Below are 22,276 nucleotides of genomic sequence, written 5' to 3'. Positions count from 1 at the left end.
TTCTTAAATGTACTTCATCTAATCATTAGCATTTCATGATACAGTCTAAGAAATTATGTGAAAGGATCACATATGGCATATGAAATTATAGCTCATTCAGAAACAGAAATATGAAATGATGATATTTCTATCTCTCTGCCACATAAAATTACATAGTCTTAAAACCAAAATGGATAATTACAGCACCATTTAAAAATGTGTTTGAAACTTGCTAATGAGGTAAAATACAACTAGAAATTTCTCATGTACACTGAAGCTAAGAGAGAAAAAAAAGAAAAGAAAAAAAAAAACCTTTATCGATATACTACAGGTAACTTGGTACCTAAATTTCTGTAATACATATTGCATCACCTCATATCTCAGCAAGTCCCAACTTTACATCCAGGCATTTAAATGATAATTATGTCAATATATTTAACTTTGACAGATAAGAGAAAACACTACCTTGAAATAATTCCAGGCATCAAAATGTTACAGATCCGTTTGTAGACAATTGATATAACAGACATTTCATTTAGTGAAAAAATTCTCTCCACTGTCTAATTTTTTCCATGAAAGTTATCTAATTATAAGAAATTTAGGTGTAGAAATTATGAACGTTTTGCTTTGACAAAAATGCCTTCTAATGAGAAAAATGAGCTTTAGAGGATGAGGAGACACATTGTGGTGGACCTGAGCACTGATTTCTGTATTTTAGAAAATGGTTGGCTCAGTACATAAGACTTAGCACTAGAATGTAAACTGGCAACAGCTACCAAACTTCAGAGTCTCCTTTTTAACAGAGTCACATCTTCAGCTGGTGAGCTTTCGCTGTTGCATGTTTGTATAGGTACTCTCTGTGCTCCCTGTCTCCCTGAGGCTGAAAATATAGAGAACATTATGGGAGTCAGGATTCCTTTCTACTGGAACTCTGTTGTAGAGTTCTGTGCATCCTAAGTGTCATACTCTAGAATAATGAGAGTTTAGGGAATTATATGTATTCTGCTACTGATATAAGTTTTCCCCCAATAGACTTTATATTTCCGTGTGATTGTAATGCACTTGCACAAGTGGCAAGTTGGCAAGCTGATGTGGAGTCCAGAGGGAGCATAAGGCAGAATGTAGGTTCCAGAACCTGGTATCTTAGCTTGTTAGCCCTAGAAAGGGAGAAAGTGTACAATTACAAGAATTCACTGGGGATGTTACTAGAGTTAGGTGTCTGGCATGAAACCAGGGTTTGCTCTGAAATGGAAAATGGAAAACTTCACCTCCCAGTAAACAGAAGTCACAACATAGACACTGACATTAAGAATTGACATTAAGATCTCAAACAAACTGGGGGAATAGGAGATTAGATACAACTGAATGCAGAGTAGGTAAATTGGAAGATAAGTCTGAGGAAACTAGCCAGAATGCATCAAAAAGACCAAAGATAAACAAAAACAATTAAAATATATAGTAAAGGAAAACAAAGTTCCAATGTATAATACTAGGAGTTTCGGATGAAGACAGCAAAGAGAATTATGAGGCAGTATTTAAGAAACAAACAAACAGGGACACTAGGGTGGCTCAGTCAGTTAAGCGTCTGCCTTTGGCTCAGGTCGTGATCCCAGGATCCTGGGATCTGGAGTCTCACATCGGGCTCCTTGCTCAGTGGGGTGCCTGTTCTCCCTCTGCCTGCCTCTCTCTCTCTGACAAATAAATAAATAAAAATCTTAAAAATGAACAAACAAGCAATAAACTAGACTAAGAGTTTTCAAGAATAAGTATAGAGGGGTGCCTGGGTGGCTCAGTCGTTGAGCATCTGCCTTCGGCTCAGGTCTTGATCCCAGGGTCCTGGGATCGAGCCCTGCATTGGGCTCCCTGCTCTGCGGGAAGCCTGCTTCTCCCTCTCCCACTCCTCCTGCTCGCGTTCCCTCTCTCGCTGTGTCTCTCTGTCAAATAAATAAATAAAATCTTTAAAAAAAAATAAGAATAAGTATAGAGGTTAAACCTTAGACAAATAATCATAAGAAATCTCAAATGTGCTGGAAAAATATTATCACCTAGATGTGTATGGTAAAGTTTAGAATATGAAAAACAAAGAGAAAGAAATTTGACATTCCATGGGTTTCTCATTGATAATAATGGAGTACAGATGACAATAGAAACTTGGCCTCAAATTTAATGAGAAGATGAAAAATAACTTTTACTCCAGAAATCTTTAACCTATTAAATTGAGGATGTAATAAAAATAACCTATTAGGGCGCCTGGGTGGCTCAGTTGGTTAAGCGACTGCCTTCGGCTCAGGTCATGATCCTGGAGTCCCGGGATCGAGTACCGCATCGGGCTCCCTGCTCGGCGGGGGGTCTGCTTATCCCTCTGACCCTCTTCCCTCTCATGCTCTGTCTCCCATTCTCTCTCTCAGATAAATTAAAAAAAAAAAAAATCTTTAAAAATAACCTATTAAAATGAGGATGTCATAAAAATATATGTTAAAACAAAAATAATGAGTTCACTGTTCAAAGAGCCTCATGGGAAACTGCTTAAGATGTATGTTTTGTATTGCAGTTATTCACAACATTCATTCTCGTTTGTCTTTCCCTAGAAAATTCTGTTTGGAATAGAATTTTACTGACTTCTCGTCTTGATATTTCTCTTACCTGTCCTGGTATATTCAATTATTTGTTTCCAATTATCCATTTTTCTCTCTGCCTTTGACATACTTTCCTATAAATAGAAGATAATTTCCCATTGAATTTAGGATTAGCTAGTTAATTTGCTTTGGTCAATGGCATGTGAAATGTCATGGTTTGAATCACATCTGAGCAGAAACCTTAGTGAGCTTGCATGCTTTGGCTCAATTTCTCTTGTTCTTGGCCTCCACTCTGATAAGAACATAATTTTAAAAAAAGCTAGTCCTTCAGTCTAATGAGAAAACACTTGTGCTTAATGGAGATGAGCATACCAGAGCCCAGCAGAGCTTCACCAAGCCAGAGTTCTTATATAATGTGAGAAGAAATAATGTTTGTGATTATAAATTATTGATATGGAATTTGTTAATGCAGCATAAATTGTCTAATAAACAAAATTATTATGCATTCTATATTATATCTCTCTAGAAGCAAGTTTTTGTCACCACCACCACCATGACCAAAACAACAAATTACGTGGAATTGTGTTTGAAGAAGAAAATAGTATGAAGTAAAGCTTATAGGATGCTAGAAAATGACTGTATTCTGCTTTGGTAAACATTTTTGTGGGATAATTTGGAAGGTAGAAAATGTAGCTAATGACCCTCATGGCTTTGAGAAGAGGTTTTAGGAAAGAATGTCTGTAGTGTGAGTTGATTGCTATAAGCTGCATTTGATAAGATACTACAAGAAAAAGATGAGTACAGGAAAAAAAAAAAAAATACCAGTCTCTTTTCTAATAGATATGAAAGGGAGGAGGAAGAAACCAGAAATTTCATGACTTTTAGGGCTGAAAATGCAAATTTAAAGGGTTTACCAAATAAGTTAGCCTCAGAGCCTTAGGGACAGAAATCCTTGTAATGATTGCACAGAAAATTTACTGAATTACCATGAGCCATTAACATTCTTTTCCTTTCAAATAGGGCCTTTATTTTTATTATTCTGTCCTTATTTATCCCTGGTTATATGTTGAATTTGTGGTGGGCAAATAATTTGTCCTTCTAATTCAGTGGTCTCTGGATTAAACTCTGATATGACTGTATCACATGATTTTGAAATTCAAACCCGGTTCCATAGTTTAAAGAGATTTGGGGGGTATCAGGAAGCAGATAAATGGATTTCATCTATAAGAGGCACTCAGATTATCTATTTGTGACTAGAGGATGGGCTATGGACAGATCGTATTGTTTGTTCATAATTGTTAGTTCCTTTCCCTCTTTCATCATGTTTTCCTATAGGTGGCAAGTATGTCCCTCCTTTAACTCTGTGCTTTGCCAATGACTTTGGCCAACAGAATATGCCATGTTTGAGGAGAAGCTTTAACTGCACTTCAGTGGTTTCATTTTATGTTCATGATCTTGCCTCCTTCCAGTGGTTGCTTTTTCAGGTCATATTCTGGAATGAAAATTCACTTGAAATTAAGCCTATCCCTGCAGAGTGATAGTTAATTATAGTTTTCTTCTGTCTTTTGTGTGTGTGTGTGTGTGTGAACAACAACAACAACAAAAAGGTGTTTTTTATTAAATCACCTGGACAGGACCCTTGGGCAGAAAGAGCTACACCGGGATTGTGAGGAGTGACTGATTATGTACTTTTTTGTTATTTGGGTTAGGGCTTAAGTCTGTCAGGAATTTAGAAGCAAGGCTTCCAGGACCTTGAAGGGCTAGCTCTGTTAAGATAAGGTCATTTACTACTATCTAGTAAAACATTAGTCATGAGACATTCAGATGTACATCAGTGGGCCATATGTTTGGAGAATGATTGCTAACATATATCTTGGGGGGGTAGAAATAAAGAAATTTCCAAAGGGATTTTGATATGTTAAGGAAGACTTACAGGAACCTGGAGGTCAGGCTAATGTCAAGCAAAGGTTGCTTTTTGCCTCTAGCAAAATAGTAACATGAAGGCAGTTGAGTTCCTTGAGGAAGGTCACTGCCTGCCTTATCTGTATCTGTCAATGGGCTGCAGTGTTTGTAAGGAGATTTATTTTTTGTTTCTACATTTCTTTTGCTTTTTTTCTCCATATCATTCCCCGCCTGAACAATTTTGACCCTTAAATCTTTAAGGTTGCTGAGGGTGGAAGGTCTTATCTTCTGTAACACATTCCTGCTGAATGAGGGGTATAGTGATGTCCCTATTTATGGGTTAATATTGGTCAGTTGGGGACTTACATACAGAAGTTATGAAAGGCAGAGGCAGCTAAATCCAAGGTAGACCACACGTATGGATCTCCCTATGTAGAAAGGATCATCTGTCAGCTTGAAGTCATGGATGGCATTGAAGGACTCTCAGCACCAGGTAGAGAGACATGGGAGAAAACAGCAAAATATAATTAGAATAACAAAAAGAGGGGCACCTGGGTGGCTCAGTCAGTTAAGCTTCTGCCTTCAGGTCAGATCATGATCCCAGGGTCTGGGGTCTGGGGATCAAGCCCCATATTGGGCTCCCTGCTCAGTGGGGAGCCTGCTTCTCCCTCTCCCCTCCTCTGGTGCTCATTCTCTCTCATGCTTGCTCTCTCTCATGCTTGCTCTCCCTCTCTCTCAGACAAATAAATAAAATCTTAAAAAAAAAAAAAAAAGAAAGGAAAAAGAAAAAGAAGCCCAAGAGTCTTGATAGTTGACAAACACCCTCCTTCAGTTCAGGAGTTTAATCACTAAAGGAAAGAAAGGGATGGTTTAATGTGCCAATTTGGGTATTCATGTCTTTTAGTAACCCTGTCACATTTTTGTGGTATCTGGAGTATATACAAACACTCTGTTTTAATAAAGCATAGTTTCCTCCTTGAGCTGCAGTCAGGATATCAAGGCACCACTGAGTTTTAGAGCGCCACTTTTTTGAATTTTTGCATGTCAAGCTTAGTTAAAGATGGCCACTGTATGCTTGGCTAAAGCCTCTATTTGCAATTTTACATTAATAGAGGTGGCTCCTGGGACAAAAAATGGCTAGGGGATAAAACCATCAAGAAGCTGTCTTTATTGGATGCCTCACCTTAACAATATCTTAATTATGAGGAATCACTGGCAAGTAGGAGAAGATGTGTCTGGGGATATAGGCATCCCCAAGTGCAACATCCAATCCAATCATTAGGAAAGTGGGGTTACCATTATTTTCACAAGTCCATAGTTAACCCCATGAAGCAAGATATACTGCAGCTTTTAAGGAGCAATTTTGTCATCCCAGCTATACAAAATTGGTCAAGGTGATAGCTGAGTTATACAATTGTTGGGGAATCCATCCCATTTTCCAGCCATTCAAGTAATCATATGCCCATGGGTTCTGTTATTATCTCCACAGAATAATAAGCCTGAAGATTGTCTATACATGAGATGTTGTGGCAATTTCTCTGAAGTTTACCTCAAGTTATCTAGCTTAGACAAACAACATTCAAAGAATCAAAACTAGAATTTAAGATTCACAAAGGTGTGTTATTCAGACATGATTTTTCTCTATATAAATACCCTCACTTCCAGAGATAGCTAAATCAAGACTAATTCTTTATAAAACAAGTCCAATTTTAACAAAGGCCTAATTATTTACATAAGCAAGATCAGCAAGAATGATGATTGGCCATATAGATCTTTTAAAATCTGCTTTGTTGGAACTTTTTATAAGAATTCTCTTTTTTATTATTATTATTATTATTATTATGTTCAGTTAGCCACTGTATAGTACATCATTAGTTTTTGATGTAGTGTTCAGTGACTCATTAGTTGCATATAACACCCAGTGCTCATCGCAACACGTGCCCTCCTTAATACCCATCACCCTGTTACCCCATCCCCCCACCCCCTCCCCTCTGAAACACTTAGTTTGTTTCCCAGGGTCCATAGTCTCTCTCAGGGTTCATCTCTCTCTCTGATTTCTCCCCCTTCAGATTTCCCTCCCTTCCCCTGTGGTCCTCCTTGCTATTATTGTTTATATTCCATATATGAGTGAAACCATATGATAATTGTCTTTCTCTGCTTGACTTACTTCACTTAGCATAATCTCCTCCAGTTCTATCCACATGAGTGCAAATGGTGGGTATTCATCCCTTCTGATGGCTGAGTAATATTCCATGGTATATATGTACCACATCTTCTTTATCCATTCATCTGTTGAAGGGCATCTCAGCTCCTTCCACAATTTGACTATTGTGGACATTGCTGCTATGAACATTGGGGTGCATGTGTCCCTTTTTTTCACTACATCTCTATCTTTGGGGTAAATACCTAGTAGTGCAATTGCTGGGTCACAGGGTAGCTCTATTTTTAATAACTTGAAGAACCTCCATACTATTTTCCATAGTGGCTATACCAGCTTGCATTCCTACCAACAGTGTAAGAGGATTTCCCTTTCTCCACATCCTCACTAACATTTGTTGTTTCCCGTTTTGTTAATTCTTGCCATTCTAACTGATGTAAGGTGGTATCTCATTGTGGTTTTGATTCGTATTTCCCTGATGGTTAGTGATGTTGAGCATTTTTTCATGTGTCTGTCAGCCATTTGTATGTCTTCTTTGGAGAAGTGTCTGTTCATGTCTTCTGCCCATTTTTTGACTGGGTTATTTATTTTTTGAGTGTTGAGTTTGAGAAGTTCTTTATAGATCTTGGATATTAGTCCTTTATCTGTAATGCCATTTGCAAATATCTTCTCCCATTCCGTGGGTTGCCTCATAGTTTTGTTGACTATTTCCTTTGCTGTGCAGAAGCCCTCAACTCTATGGTCAACTCATCTTTGACAAATCAGGAAAAAATATCCAATGGAATAAAGACGGTCTCTTCAATAAGTAGTGCTAGGAAAATTGGATAGCTACATATAGAAGAATGAAACTGGACCATTCCCTTTCATCATACACAAAGATAAATTCAAAATGTATGAAAAACCTTAATGTGAGACAGGAATCCATCAAAATCCTAGAGGAGAACATAGGCAGTAACCTCTTCAACATCGGCCAAGCAACTTCTTTTAAGACATGTCTCCAAAGGCAAGGGAAACAAAAGCAAAAATGAACTTTTGGGACTTCATCAAGGATTCTTTATTGAACTTTTAGTAGGCTCTCTAGGCCAGATTCAAGCCAAATACTTACCATCAGACATGCCTGCAATACCTGTAGATTTGGGTGAATTCCTCTTCTCAAGGTTCCTGCACCTGCCAAAAAGTGACATTCTTTACTCAATTGGCAAGGCTGCTGGGAACTCTGTAAGCAAGGTGTCAGGCCAACATTTCCAAGGGGCTTTATGGCTCCATAAAGTCAACCTTAGTTCCTTAAAGCTATCTGGTCATATCTGAGTCTATGAATGTCTCCCTCAAATATGGCATCCCAGTCAAATCCTTGGTAAAACCACCAAAGTTTCCAATTGGTATCCTGTTACAAGGAGAAGAGATTCTTATTGAACATACGTAAATGACTATGACTGCCATGAAAGAAAAAATATCCCTGAGACCTTGAATATCAGAGGGTTCGGGTAGAGAGAAAAGTTAAATGCTTTAATTTGTTCACAAATGAATACTTTACCATATTTCTCATAAGACATAGATATTTTAGGAGAAAATTTCCTTAATTTGGAAGAGCAAACATTAGAGAACCAATAAGAGTCATAAAAACTCTAATCACCTTCCTCAATTCATTTAGTCCCATGTAACCAATTTTATTCAGTTTGAATGCAGGTTCTGCCAATTCTTACCCAGTTTAGTTGTAGGATTTTAAAGATATCAAGTACCTGTATTTGTAAAAGTCCTTTTTGTGAATCTGGGGTGCCTGGACGGCTCAGTCAGTTAAGATTCTGACTCTTGATTTCGGCTCAGGTCATGATATCAGGGTCTTCAGATCAAACCCTGCATGCTTAGCAAGGATTTTGCTTGAGATTCTCCCCCCTGTCCCTCTCCCTGTTTGTACAATTTCTCTCTAAAATAAATAAATAAATAAATCTTAAAAAAAAAAAAAATCCTGTTCATGAATCTCCTTGAAGTTGACACATTTCACAAGAGCATCAGAACAGTAACTATAAGTGACAAAAGACTTAAAAATGGACATGGTTAAAAGTTTGATATGAGAGTTCATTATAATGCATTTGACAAGAAAATTCAGTTATATAACACTTCAATAATCAGAATATCAAGTGATGACCTTATACCAGAACATAATATACCAAATAAACAAGCCTAATTAGTCAAAGAGACTTCATTTACAATTCAAATCTTGAGGAAGTCTGTTAAAAACCTTAGAAAATTTTTAAAGTAGATGCCTAAATAGGATTTTGGATCATCAAAGACATGATAAAAACAAAACCTAGAGACTTATTTTTCTGGGCAACTTTGTAAACAAAGATTTTTCCTCTTTATCTGTTCATAGTTTTCACATAATGTGAGCTAGAATTAAATATTTGCTGTTGTAAACTACTGAGATATTTTGGTGATTAATCAACATATAAACAGCTAATAAACATGCTACGTCTGTTATTTTTAGAATTATCACTGTATCATCTAGTATATATTTTTTATCATGTGTCTTGCTCATTTTCTCTCTCCCTCATAAGAATGTACACTTGGTAAGGATGAGGACTTTTGTCTGTTTTGTTTACTGTATTCCCAGAACCTGAAATTATGCCAGCATGAGGTAAGTGACATTTACTGAACAAGTTGACAAACCTAGGCTGACCCCAAATTTCACATGGGTGAGTACAAATTCATAAATAACAAAGAACTTTTAAAGAAAAAAATCAGAATGGGGGAGAAAAAGCAGATATCAACATCCATTTGGTTTGACAAATAGATACAGTGGATTTCACAGAGCACTTAGGAAGCACACACATGTGTACCCTGGGGCCTGGTATATTTCCACAAAAATTAGAAAATGGAAGGCAGGGGCACCTGCATGGCTCAGTCGTTAAGCGTCTGCCTTCGGCTCAGGTCATGATTCCAGGTCCTGGGATCGAGCCCTGCATCGGGCTCCCTGCTCGGCGGGAAGCCTGCTTCTCCCTCTCCCACTCCCCCTGCTTGTGTTCCCTCTCTCGCTGTGTCTTTCTCTGTCAAATAAATAAATAAAATCTTAAAAAAAAAAAAGAAAGAAAATGGAAGGCAGTGGTACCATTGACCATCAGTGTGAAAGTAGATAAATTGACACTTATAAATTGATTAAAGACTTACGTGCTGTTTATGCTTTAAAAGAAAATACAAGATTATTTCTTGGCATCAGAAGAGGGAAAGATTCAAAAAAGAAATACATTACACATAAAATGATCGATATTACTACATAAACATTTTTTTAAACGAAAGATATAAACCTTGGGAAATGACAAGTTACCTGGTATTTTAAAAAACATAATAGTTAAGGGGTGCCTGGGTGGCTCAGTGGGTGAAACGTCGAACTCTCGGTTTCAGGTCAGGTCGTGATCTCAGGGTCTTGCAATCGAGCCCCTCTTTGGGCCCTGTGCTCAGCTTTAGAGTCTGCTTGAGATTCTTTGCCTCTGCCTCCCTCCCCACCACTCCACCTGCATGCTCTCTCTCAAATAAATAAATCAAATTTTTTAAACATAATAATTATAATAATTATACATACAATTTATGAGGTTTTGTATCAAAATCAGAAAAGTTAGCAACATATGAAATTATTGCCATAAAAGAAAAGATCATCTTTACAGAAATCTGAGGATAAACCAACTATAAACATCCAACTTTCTTTTTAGAACTAGTTACCATTTTTAATAGAGCAGAAAGAGAAATAACTTCAATACACTAGGAAAAGAGCGCTTGAAGTTCTGATGTAAATATATATTTTGTTGAAATAATTAAAAACAAAAATAGACTCCCTGATAATGTGTAAAAGGAGATATGAGAAATAAATTAGGAGTGCTATAAAACTGAAAATGCTTAATTAAGATCAGTCTTGGAAGCAATAAATATGAAAATAACCAATAATATTAAAAACTGCTATAAAAATAATGAAAGTAGGGAAAAAGAAAAATCTCTATACAGTAAACAAGGAGAGGGACATACGGGAGAGGACAGGGAGGGAAACTATGGAAGGCAAATATCACTTCAAAACCGACAAAAAAAAATGTTTTGGGGAAAGAAAACTTTTATGACTGAAAAAGATTCAGGACTCAGATTAAAATATCTCGACATGTTTTAATATTAAAACTCCATCCAGGGCGCCTGGGTGGCTCAGTTGGTTAAGCGACTGCCTTCGGCTCAGGTCATGATCCTGGAGTCCCTGGATCGAGTCCCGCATCGGGCTCCCTGCTCGGCAGGGAGTGTGCTTCTCCCTCTGACCCTCCCCCCTCTCATGTGCTCTCTCTCATTCTCTCTGTCTCATGTAAATAAATAAAATCTTTAAAAAAATAAATAAATAAATATAAATAAAAATAAAAATAATGATGTAATGTATGGGGATTGACATAACAATAAAAAATTAAAAAAAAAAAAATCCAACCTGCTAAATGTGTTAACAGTTAAATGGAAGAAACCTTAAAAGTGAAAAGAAGGGCGCCTGGGTGGCTCAGTTGGTTGAGCGACTGCCTTCGGCTCAGGTCGTGATCCTGGAGTCCCGGGATCGAGTCCCGCATTGGGCTCCCTGCTCGGCAGGGAGTCTGCTTCTCCCTCTGACCCTCCTCCCCCTCAATCTCTCTGTCTCTCATTCTCTCTCTCGCAAATAAATAAAATAAAATCTTAAAAAAAAAAAAAAAACTCCATCCAGAACTATAGACATCTTGGTGATATTTGATATAAAGACCAAATTATTATTAAAGTTAGGAGTGAAAGAAAAAAGCTGGCCTAATAGCATGAGTCAATGACCGATTGCAGTTTTCTCTTCTGCTGAACTATATCCCCATCTTCTCAAAGTTTATAATCGTGCGAATGTGGATACAGTGGTTGGTTTGGGGGACGTTTTTGTATCACGCAATTTTTTTTTTAAAGATTTTATTTATTTATTTGAGAGAGAGAATGAGACAGAGAGCATGAGAGGGGGGAGGGTCAGAGGGAGAAGCAGACTCCCCGCCAAGCAGGGAGCCCGATGCGGGACTCGATCCCAGGACCCTGGGATCATGACCTGAGCCGAAGGCAGACGCTTAACGACTGAGCCACCCAGGCACCCCAATTCCTGCATTTTAAAAACAAATATGGAATGGCTTGTTTTTTTTTTTTATACATAATCCTTTTTATAACAGGTATTGTTTAAATCAACCCCTTCATTATATTAACTAGATCTATGATTATATCTGACATAAAATTTTTAAATGTATAAGTACATTGTAGCTATGTGATATATATTTATATCTATCTAACATCTATCATCTATATCTATCTATCATCATTATCTATCATCTATCATCTATCTATCTATCATCTATCTACCTATCTATCTATATGACAGTTTCTCTCACAAATGCTCTAAGAAAAAGGAGGGAGCTGGGAAAAACTTTCCCCTTAATTGCAACAGAGAGAATTAAAAGTTAAGTCTCTTGGTTTAAATTTGTGTATGTCGTTACATATCTATTTATATAATTTAGAGACTTGAATACACAATCTCTGTCTCCCTGTCTCTCTTCCTGTCTCTCACTAATACATAAATGGAATGGAGATACGCCTTCATACAACATGTGTTTGTATACATAGTCCCACACTATGTTTGAGCATATATGTGTATATGCTCACACGCCTGTATGAAAGTGCAGTGAGGTTTTTAATCCTTTTTCATCCTCTTGGAAATGTATAATGTTACATAGCATATAACCTTTTTGTGAACTTGAGCAGAGTACTCTGAGGGATATTTTGGCAGCCATAGAAGTGCTGATTAGGCTGTGCTATAAATTATCCAAGATGGGCATTTTTTTTTTCCCTGAAGGAGTAATTACAGAGTAAAAATAATATGAAAAGCAAAAGATCATTCACCATGTATTCCAAGATTCTAGGAGTTATGACCTTTGTTAATCTGATTTAGATAAAAGTGCATTTTTTTCCTAAGTAGTAAACTATTCCTTCTAGGCAATTGAGCCATATCATGGATAGAAATGGCAAAGCTTCAGGCTGTTAGTCAAAGATTTACATTTTGAATCATATTCTTTAAAGTTTCTCCCAAAGGTTCTCCAAGTCTATAAAGAATGACAATTCTCATAAATAACAGGTAAATGAAGGTTCAGATGTAATTATTATTATTCAAAGATGATAATATCTATTCATGGACATTTGGCTCTCAGCTTTCAGAATTCTTAAAGGTAATACTATATATGTCTTTATGAGTGGTATTTGCATTTTTGTTAGAATTAGTATTTAGAGAAAGGTTTGTCTGATATCTTTTCTTATTTTAGGATAATTCAATATATTTCCTCCCATGGTTAATCAAACTATATTAAAAATGTGACACATAAAAGTATTTAATGGATTAAAGTTGCAAAGGTGCATGTGAATCTTGTGTTTATGCTAAACATAACTATTAATAAAACACTTAAGCATCAATCATATACTAGCCTCCTTAGAAGGACTCTGGTCCCAAAGATCTTGTTTCTTCGAAATTAAATTCCTAGCAAGTCTATTTTTGATATTCTTTGTGATCTTTTTATCAGAGACATCAGAGGTCATTGACTCAATCTCCATTTATCATAATATATATATGTTATATATTTACATATATTATTATATATTATCTAATATACTTACATATGCATTTATTATATATTATATGCAATTATATATACATATATAATATATTTATTAGATAATATTCTTACATATTATAAAGCATATGATATATAATATATAATAATAATTTATTATATATGGTATAGATTTCTAATTTCCTCTTCTATTAATCTTATATATATGATACATATATATTTCTAATTTCTTCTTCTATTAATCCTATAATTCTCTCACTGGAATATCACCTTTTACACACACACATACACACACCCACACACACACTCAGAGGTTTTATTTTCCAAATTGCCGGCATTTCTTATCTTATTAGAGAGGCCCTTTATTCATTCTCTTTATTGATTCATCTACTGATGGAGACTTGAGTTGTTCCCATATCTCGGCCATTGTGAGTAATACTACAGTGAACGTGGTAATATAGACATTTATTTGAGATTCTAATTTCAGTTCTTTAGGATATGTACCCAGAAGTAGAATTTCTGGATCATAGAGTAGTTCTAGTTTTTAATTTTGGAGGAACCTCCATACTGTTTTCCACAGCTGCTGTACCATTTTACCTTCCCACCTGCAGTGTACAAGGGTTCCGATTTCTCCGTAATGCTACCAACACTTTCTGTCTTTTGTGTTTTGATAATAGTCATTCTACCAGGTGTGAAGTGATCTCTAAATGTAGTTTTGATTTTTATGATAATGATGTTGAACATCTTTTTATATAATTGTTGGCTATCTGTATGTCTTCTTTGGAGAAATGTCTGCTTAAATCCTTTGCCAGTTTTGTAATTGGCTTATTCTTTTATTTTTTTTTAAATTTTGCTCTTGACTTGAAGTTCTTTATATATTTCAGAAATGAACCCCTTATCACATACATGGTTTACAAGTATTTCCTCCCATTCTGTAGGTTGCTTTTTCATTCTATTGATTGTCTCCTACACTGTGCAGTTTTTAGTTTGGTGTAGCCCCACCCATCCATTTTTGCTTTTGATGCCTGAGTTTTTGATGTCATATCCAAGAAATAATTGCCAAACCAATGTCAAGAAATTTTCCCTATGTTTTCTTTCAGGAATTTTACATTTTCAAGTCTTATATTTAAGTTGTTGATTCATTTTGAGTTGATTTTGTGGAAACTGTAATGTAGAGGTCCAATTTTTTTTCTTTTCTTTTCTTTCTTTCTTTCTTTTTTTTTTTTTTTTTGCATGTGTGTATCTAGTTTTCCCAATACCATTTGATGAAGAAACTATTTTTCCCCTGTTTACTCTTGGTGCTCTTATCAAAGGTCGCCTGGCCTTACATGCTTGGGTTACCTCTGGGCTCTCTATTCTGTTTCACTGGGTTATATGTGTATTTTTATGCTATGTCATACTGTTTTAAATACTGTAGCCTTGTAATATATTTTGAAATCAGGACATTTTAAGCTTCTAGTTTTGTTCTTTTTTCTCAATTGCTTCATTAATTCTCTGTCTTTTGTAGTTCCATATTCTGAGTTTCTTTTTCTATTTCTGTGAAAAAACCACTGGAATTGGGATCAGAATGGCAAAGCATTACCTGTGAATTGCTTTAAATAGTATAGACATTTTAATAATATTAAGTATTCCAATCCTTAAACACAGGATGTCTTTCCATTATTCCTATCTCCTTTCATTTCTTTCATCAATGTTTTGTATTTTCTAGTACACAGTCATTTCACTTCATTGGTTAAATTTCTTTTTAAGTGTGTTATTCTTTTTTAATGCTATTGCAAATTGGACTGTTTTCTGAATTTCCTTGTTGGATAGTTTGTTGTTAGTGTACAGAGACACAGCTGATTTTTGTGTTTTGATTTTGTATCCTGCAACTTTACTGAATTTGTTTATTCTAATATATATATATATATATATATATATATATATATATTTTTAGTCTTTAGGTTTTCTACCTATAAGATCTTGTCATCTGCTAACAGAAATAATATTACTTCTTCCTCTCTAATTGGATTCCTCTTATTATTATTTTCTTTCTAATTTCTCTGGCTAAAACTTCAAGTACTGTGTTGGATAGAAGTGGAAATATTGGACATTCTTGCTTTTAACCAGATCTGAGAAGGAAGTTTTTCAATTTTTCATCATTGACTATGTTGTTAAGCTATGAGCTTATTGTTATAGCCTTTATTATGTTGTGGTACCATTCTTCTATGCCTATTTTTTTTTTTAATTTTGGTATATATATTCAGTATATATTTTCTTAAAGAGCCTCACCATATTTATTCTTCTGGAATTTATAGCATTTTTTAGGAACCTGACTATTTATTCTGTCCTTAGAAATTCTAAAAAATATCCTAAACCTCTTTTGATTTATAAATAAATCTCATCTATCAGCTATTTTCTAGTTATTAGGAAACATTTTGAATACATTTTACAATTCACAAATTCTCAACTATATGGAAAGTGTATGAATGCTGAAATATTAATCTTAATATATTCTAACTTGTCTAATGGGGCATAGTGATTGGGGAAGAGTTACTGTACTTGCAATTCTTAGAATGTATCAACAAGTATCAGCTCTTTTCCTGAACATGATTATCTTCCAGGGATATGCTCCTTCTTTTAAGATGTGACTTAAATGTTTTCTGGGACATGAATCTTTTATGACCAACTTATACAGTTTTTTACAACTGTCTTTGTAAAAACAACCTGCTTTGTAACACTACCACCATAATAATTCTGTGATTTGCTTATTTATTTCTGTGAACTAAGACTTCTTTTGTTTGCAAGTGTATCACCCCAGTTTTTTGTTTGTTTGTTTGTTTGTTTTTTAAGATTTTATTTATTTATTTGAGAGAGAGAGAATGAGAGACAGAGAGCATGAGAAGGAGGAAGGTCAGAGGGAGAAGCAGACTCCCCGCTGAGCAGGGAGCCCGATGCGGGACTCGATCCCGGGAATCCAGGATCATGACCTGAGCCGAAGGCAGTCGCTTAACCAACTGAGCCACCCAGGCGCCCTATCACCCCAGTTTTAACTAGCTGAGAGTCCTTTGGGAGGCTTAGAGTTGTGGAAAGTTAAGCTGCAACTTAGAGACCTTAGCAACCAGGAACTTGACAACCTAGCCTTTCTACCTCAACGGCAGGAAATAGGAGATATGTTCTAATTTCTTTTCTCTCTCTCTCTCTCTTTTTTTTTTTTTTTTTAACAGAACAGTGTCCTATTTCATATGTAACTGCCTAGGATCATTATGATATTTAAAAAGATTCTGAGAATTATGGCTTCTTTCTGATACTGAATTTGTGCCCTGAGATTAGGTACTTCAACATGAATTTTGGAAACATGACTATCGTCAGAAGCCCCTTCCAACATTTCCTAGCTTTGCCACCGAAGAGAGACTAAAGTTCTTTCCTAGTTCCAGTACCAACATTTTGGGGGATGTCCCCTCTTTGGATCATTGTGAGTCAACTGCCTACCTTTTCACAAATCAACTGCAAGCAGAAAGGGGGTCCTGTAAAAATTGGGGCCTTATGCTCTTCACAGGTCAATTAAATATATCAAGACGGGTAGAGTGTTTAGCAATATGACAAATCCTGATAAAAACACATGATTAATGTTAGGGGATATGTGTTTCACAGAAGAGGCTGGTATATACAGGAAATGTTAAGTTGGTGAGGATTGTTGAACTAAAAAAATAATGTCAGGTAGCATCTCAAATGTTTATAGAGGAAAACTGGGAAGAATCTTTGTTGAATAATGAATAAACACAAATACATAAATCAATCCATGGTATCCACATATAGCACTTTAAAACATACAATTGTATCTTTAGAAATAAATTAGAGTACTCCATACATTTACCAGATATATTAACTTAAAAAGATATTATCATACCATAACTAAAAAAATATTGGCTTAGGGAAATTATTTTCATACAGGCTCCATATTCACTTACCTGTATAGTTTAATTATATCCATGCAGAATGTTAAATCACCATTCATTTAGTCTTGGTTGAAACTCTTTTACAATTATATTTTAATTCAAAGTTCCTGTTATTTACATTGTTATTTGAAATTTGCTATAACAAATAAGTTGTTTTAATAGATATGTTTCTAATTTGTCAATAAAACAGTTGGTAACGACATGGCGATTCATATTTCATAAGTTTCTATAAGGAAAGTTCTATGAGCTCTTTCTGAAGAAACTTAGTATCAGGACAAACTTTGAAAATTTTTAAATTGTTTGGTGTAAACATTTAATATCAGGACATACTGAAAAATATATTTTTACAAATCAGATCATGAGATATATATAATCAATAGTGTTTTAATATATATAGTGTAAAAATCAGTTCAATCACAAATACTACATCATCCCATGTAGTTATATTTATTTTTCTCATTCTTTAACTTAGTCATTATTTTTACTAATTTTACTAATTTTATTTTATTTATGACTTTATTATAAAACCACTTCAAATTCTTTCCAGAAGCTGACCTGGAATACATGGCAATTAAATGCATAAACAAATTTACTATCTCTCTTTGTCATGGCTTATACATTTCACTAAACTTAAGTTTATTGATCAGAATAATAATCATATTTATAGGTATGCTATATTATTTTCTTTGTTTTCACTTTGAATTTCAAGTTTTGAATTTCAGGTTTTCAAACTCTTATATTTTAACTTCACATGCTGTATGGAAGGAGAGATGCAATTTCACATGCTGTATGGAAGGAGAAATGCAAGAAATACTTGACTAATTTAGTTTTTGCTCAACATAAGAATACAAATTTGATCTCCCTTACCTTTTTTTCTGTTGCCTAGGGATGTAGAGCTAATAAAATATTTTATATTAAGATATCTACAAATTATTTTTATATATTTAAAGTTTATGTAAACCTAGCATTTCAGTACTAAACAATTTTGTACTTAATACAGTGTTTGAGTGTGTGGTCTAGACATTTCCATGTCTTTTTCTTGTAAAACTTTTTTTGTGACTGGTATTACCATCAAATGATTTTAATATGAAATATTTTTCAGAGCACTATCAACTGTATGTTCCTGAGTCAGCTCAAGTTGGTTCAGCTGTTGGGAAAATCAAAGCAAATGATGCAGACACTGGTTCAAATGCTGACATGACATACTCTATCATTAACGGTGATGGTATTGGGATATTCTCCATCTCCACTGACAAGGAGACCAGAGAAGGGATACTTTCTTTAAAGAAGGTAAAAAGAACATACTTTCTCTGATTTAAGCAATTCACCCATTTTTCCACGAATGATCCCTGTTGGTGTCAATAGTCTATATTGTCAGATCATTAAAATGATAAATATTCCCTCTTTAAGATGTAGTTACATTTTAATTATGACTATGTCTGCCTCTTTGGAGCTCCTCTCAGAACATAGAATTTTTTTAATGGTGGGAAGATCTAATGTAGAATATACTGTGAATGTACCTGCCATCTTTGTTTTCAAATAACAGCTTTATCATGATTGTCAGTTCTATTAATGCCATTACTCTATGTTTTACTAATCTAAGTAACATTAAGAGACTTTTCTAACCAATGTAAAAATCTTCATCATGTTAGCTAACGCTCACGGGGAGACGGTTTTGTTTGACAGTCATGGATTCATCAAGAAAGCTTTAGCAAAACCATTAACCTCCTCCTGACTCTTTTTTCTTGCTAAGAATTTGTCAGTGGACTAAATCTATCTATCACCTTTTTGATTTTAGAGTACAATATGTTTATGTCCTTGTAAAAATGTAGTGGAACATAGAAAATTAACAAAGGATTTCAACATAAGTCCTAAAGCAGTGTGTGTTGAATGTTGAATGGTTTCAGCTTGGAAATCTAGTAACGTTCAGATCTTTGGGCTTTACCTTCATATATTTTTTTCAGAAAGACTGAAATGGAGCTGAGGAATTGGACTTTTTAATAAATACTCTCAGTGATTCTACTGGAGAATGTATTCAAAACACGGGCTGAGAAATTTTATCCTGATGTGCTACTGTAGATATTGAAGTGAATCCATCATCTGTCTCTCTGTCTATCTATCCATCTATCCATCCATCCATCCATCTATCCATCTATCATCTAGCTATCTACATAATTATTTACTTGTGTGTTTTGTATATATTTTTCTATTTGAACTATATAAAATTTTATTAATTCTTCTGATAAATACCATTTTATATTAAAATTGAGGATTAATTTGTTTTTAGATGCTACAAAAGGGACCTGCAAAGTAGATTTTAGAGTGTTTAAATATTACAGAACAGTAGTCATCACTAGTCTATGTAAAATATTGATGTCTTCACCTAAAATCTTTATCATTTTAATCTTTCTTTCCTGAGATTGTAATGAGAAATGTTGTAAAACAAATAAATGAGAGGGGCACCTGGATGGCTCAGTAAGTTAAGCATCTGACTTTGGCTCAGGTCATCTCAGGGTCCTGGGATTGAGCCCTGTTTGGGCTCCCTGCTCAGTGGGGAGTCTGCTTGTCCCTCTCTCTTTGCCCCATCTCCTGCTCATGCACTCTCTCTCTCTCACTCTCTCTCTCTCAAATAAATACAATCTTTGAAGAAAAAACTTTAAAAAACAAAACAAACAAAAAACAAATAAATGAGAATATGATAAAATGAGGATTTTAGTTGTAAGTTGAGAGACTGAATGTGTGTCTCTATGCAGATGAGTAAAAGTCAGTAGAGACAAGAAATTGAGCATACTAAAGAGTTAATTGATTTAAAAAGATGGACTGGGGTAAAGATGACCCTGTATAGGATCTTGATCACAGGTAGAAAGAAACAACCCATGATGATCTGGCTCCTTTCTTGAGTAAATCAAATAGAAGTGCAAAGTAAATGGTTGCTAATAAGTTTGCAATGATCCAGCTGGTGTGGGGAAGGTGGGGGAGGGGAGCAGTTCTTGCCTATTGAGAACTATGGTCTTTATAAAGTGGGAAGTTACAACATATTTGCAAAAAGTGAGGGTGATGGATGGTTTGACTACATAAAGGATCTGAAATACATCCCACTATATATCATGGGATTAAGAACAATGGGGATTTACCACCCTACATGGCCTCAGTTAATTTGATGGTGTTTGTGAAAAACAAAGGCAAAATGGTTTGTGTGCATATGCATGCACATATATTTAATTAACATACAATAGTTATTTTCAAGATGAGAATTATTTCAATTGTGTAAATGGTAGTGAGAATATACTCAAAATGATCTCCACAGTTAGTGAGTTCAAATTTTCTTTCACTGTTTTTCCATGAAATTATTTTTTGATATAGTCTGCACCTCTTTTTTTTTTTTTTAAGATTTTATTTATTTATTTGACAGAGAGAGAGACAGCTAGAGAGGGAACACAAGCAGGGGGGAGTGGGAGAGGGAGAAAGAAGCTTCCCACTGAGCAGGGAGCCGGGTGCGGGGCTGAATCCCAGGACCCTGGGATCATGACCTGAGCCAAAGGCAGATGCTTAATGACTGAGCCACCCAGGTGTCCCTGTAGTCTGCACTTCTTCCAAGATGCTTTCGTGTTTTCATTCATCTAATTTTTGAATCCTTCAGATTAAGATTATTAATCTGAGTTACTTCCATTGCTATATGTCATATGTTGTAAATAATTGCAATTTGAAAAATAAACTATGTGGGCGCCTGGGTGGCTCAGTTGGTTAAGCAACTGCCTTCGGCTCAGGTCATGATCCTGGAGTCCCCGGATCGAGTCCCACATCGGGCTCCCTGCTCAGCAGGGAGTCTGCTTCTCCCTCTGACCCTCCCCCATCTCATGTGCTCTCTCTCATTCTCTCTCTCACAAATAAATAAATAAAATCTTTAAAAAAAAAATAAACTATGTAACTTATTCAGGGGTACTCATTCAGGGGCGCCTGGGTGGCTCAGTCAATTAAGCCTCTGCCTTTGGCTGAGGTCTTGATCCCAGGGTCCTGGGATCAAGCCCCAAGTTGGGCTCCCTGCTCAGTGGAAAGTCTGCTTCTCCCTCTGCCTCTGCCCTCCCCTCTCCCCCGCTCCTGCTTTTTCTCTCTCTTGCTCTCACTCTCACTCTATCTCAAATAAATAAAATCTTAAAAAAAAAAAAAAGAGGCACTCATTCAGGTGGCAGGAAATGGATCAAACAGTCTTTTAAAATCTGTCCCTTATATAATCTTCTAATGCAGCTCACCTTAGCCTTCAAGGCAGAACTGCTAATCTTCCCAGAGATCAAAATCAGCACTGCTTTCTAAATCGGCTTGCAGAGCATCAGCCCATTCCTTTCCATATCATTCCTTTATCAGAAAATTGCCAAGTTGAATTCACCGGTCCATGGTGTGGTACATTGTAAATACACTTTGATAACTTTCATTCATTGTTTAATGGAGCCTGACTGGGTGGAAAGGGGGAAAAAAAAAAGATGAATGCAACTTGATGCCCTCTTTCCTCTGGCAGAAACCTCTGTAGCTAAAGATGCAGGCTTCTTAGCAGCCTTTCTCAGATTCTCTTCCTGTGGCCTCTCTATCAATTTGCACTCTTTATAGTACTTGTTCCATTTTTTTTTAATTCAAAGATCCAACCCTATTGACTCTCCTGACTTTCAGCAAATACCATCTGTAATATCATTTTCTTTTTTCAGATGTGTTTAAACACAAAGACAGTGTCTATTATCTTAAGCCAAAAACACTTAATCTTGGTCTTCAAGTCAATGAAGAGTAGTGGAAATTAAGGATCTTTACTATCAAAGGAAATACAAATTTTGGTCCTGCCACTGTAAGATCTATGGCATTATTTCAAGTCTTTGAATCTGTTGTTTTCTTATTAAAGCACTTTACAAGGTGTTTACTAAAAAATGGATAAAAATGTGAAAGTTGTGATCTAAGCTGTGTCTGCCGAAAAATTACAATAATACTTCAATTTCTACTTTTCTCCTTGTCTTCCTTTTTTCCTCTGTTTGCACCAAGTTTTAATTACACTTTTCAGACCACTCCATGTAGTTATTATTGTCCCCTCCTTTATTTAATGTTATCCAG

At 35.5% G+C, this 22,276-nt stretch overlaps 1 protein-coding gene across 5 annotated transcripts in view; it reads left to right on the top strand.

The window, feature by feature from the left end:
• CDH18 (cadherin 18) overlaps positions 1 to 22,276 on the top strand; it is a 318,946-nt gene that overhangs the window by 212,423 nt on the left and 84,247 nt on the right. For all 5 annotated transcript variants that reach the window (XM_034998813.1, XM_034998812.1, XM_034998817.1 and 2 more), the window contains exon 5: positions 18,288 to 18,475. In XM_034998813.1, coding sequence (XP_034854704.1) covers positions 18,288 to 18,475 — 188 coding nt within the window. The remainder of the gene's footprint in view (positions 1 to 18,287; positions 18,476 to 22,276) is intronic.

This window comes from Mirounga leonina, unplaced genomic scaffold (assembly GCF_011800145.1).
Source record: "Mirounga leonina isolate KUSES-001 unplaced genomic scaffold, KU_Mleo_1.0 Mir_95, whole genome shotgun sequence".
Taxonomy (NCBI): Eukaryota; Metazoa; Chordata; class Mammalia; order Carnivora; family Phocidae; genus Mirounga; species Mirounga leonina.
The sequence above is the reverse complement of the archived record's forward strand: the minus strand, read 5'-3'. Positions and strand labels throughout refer to the sequence as shown.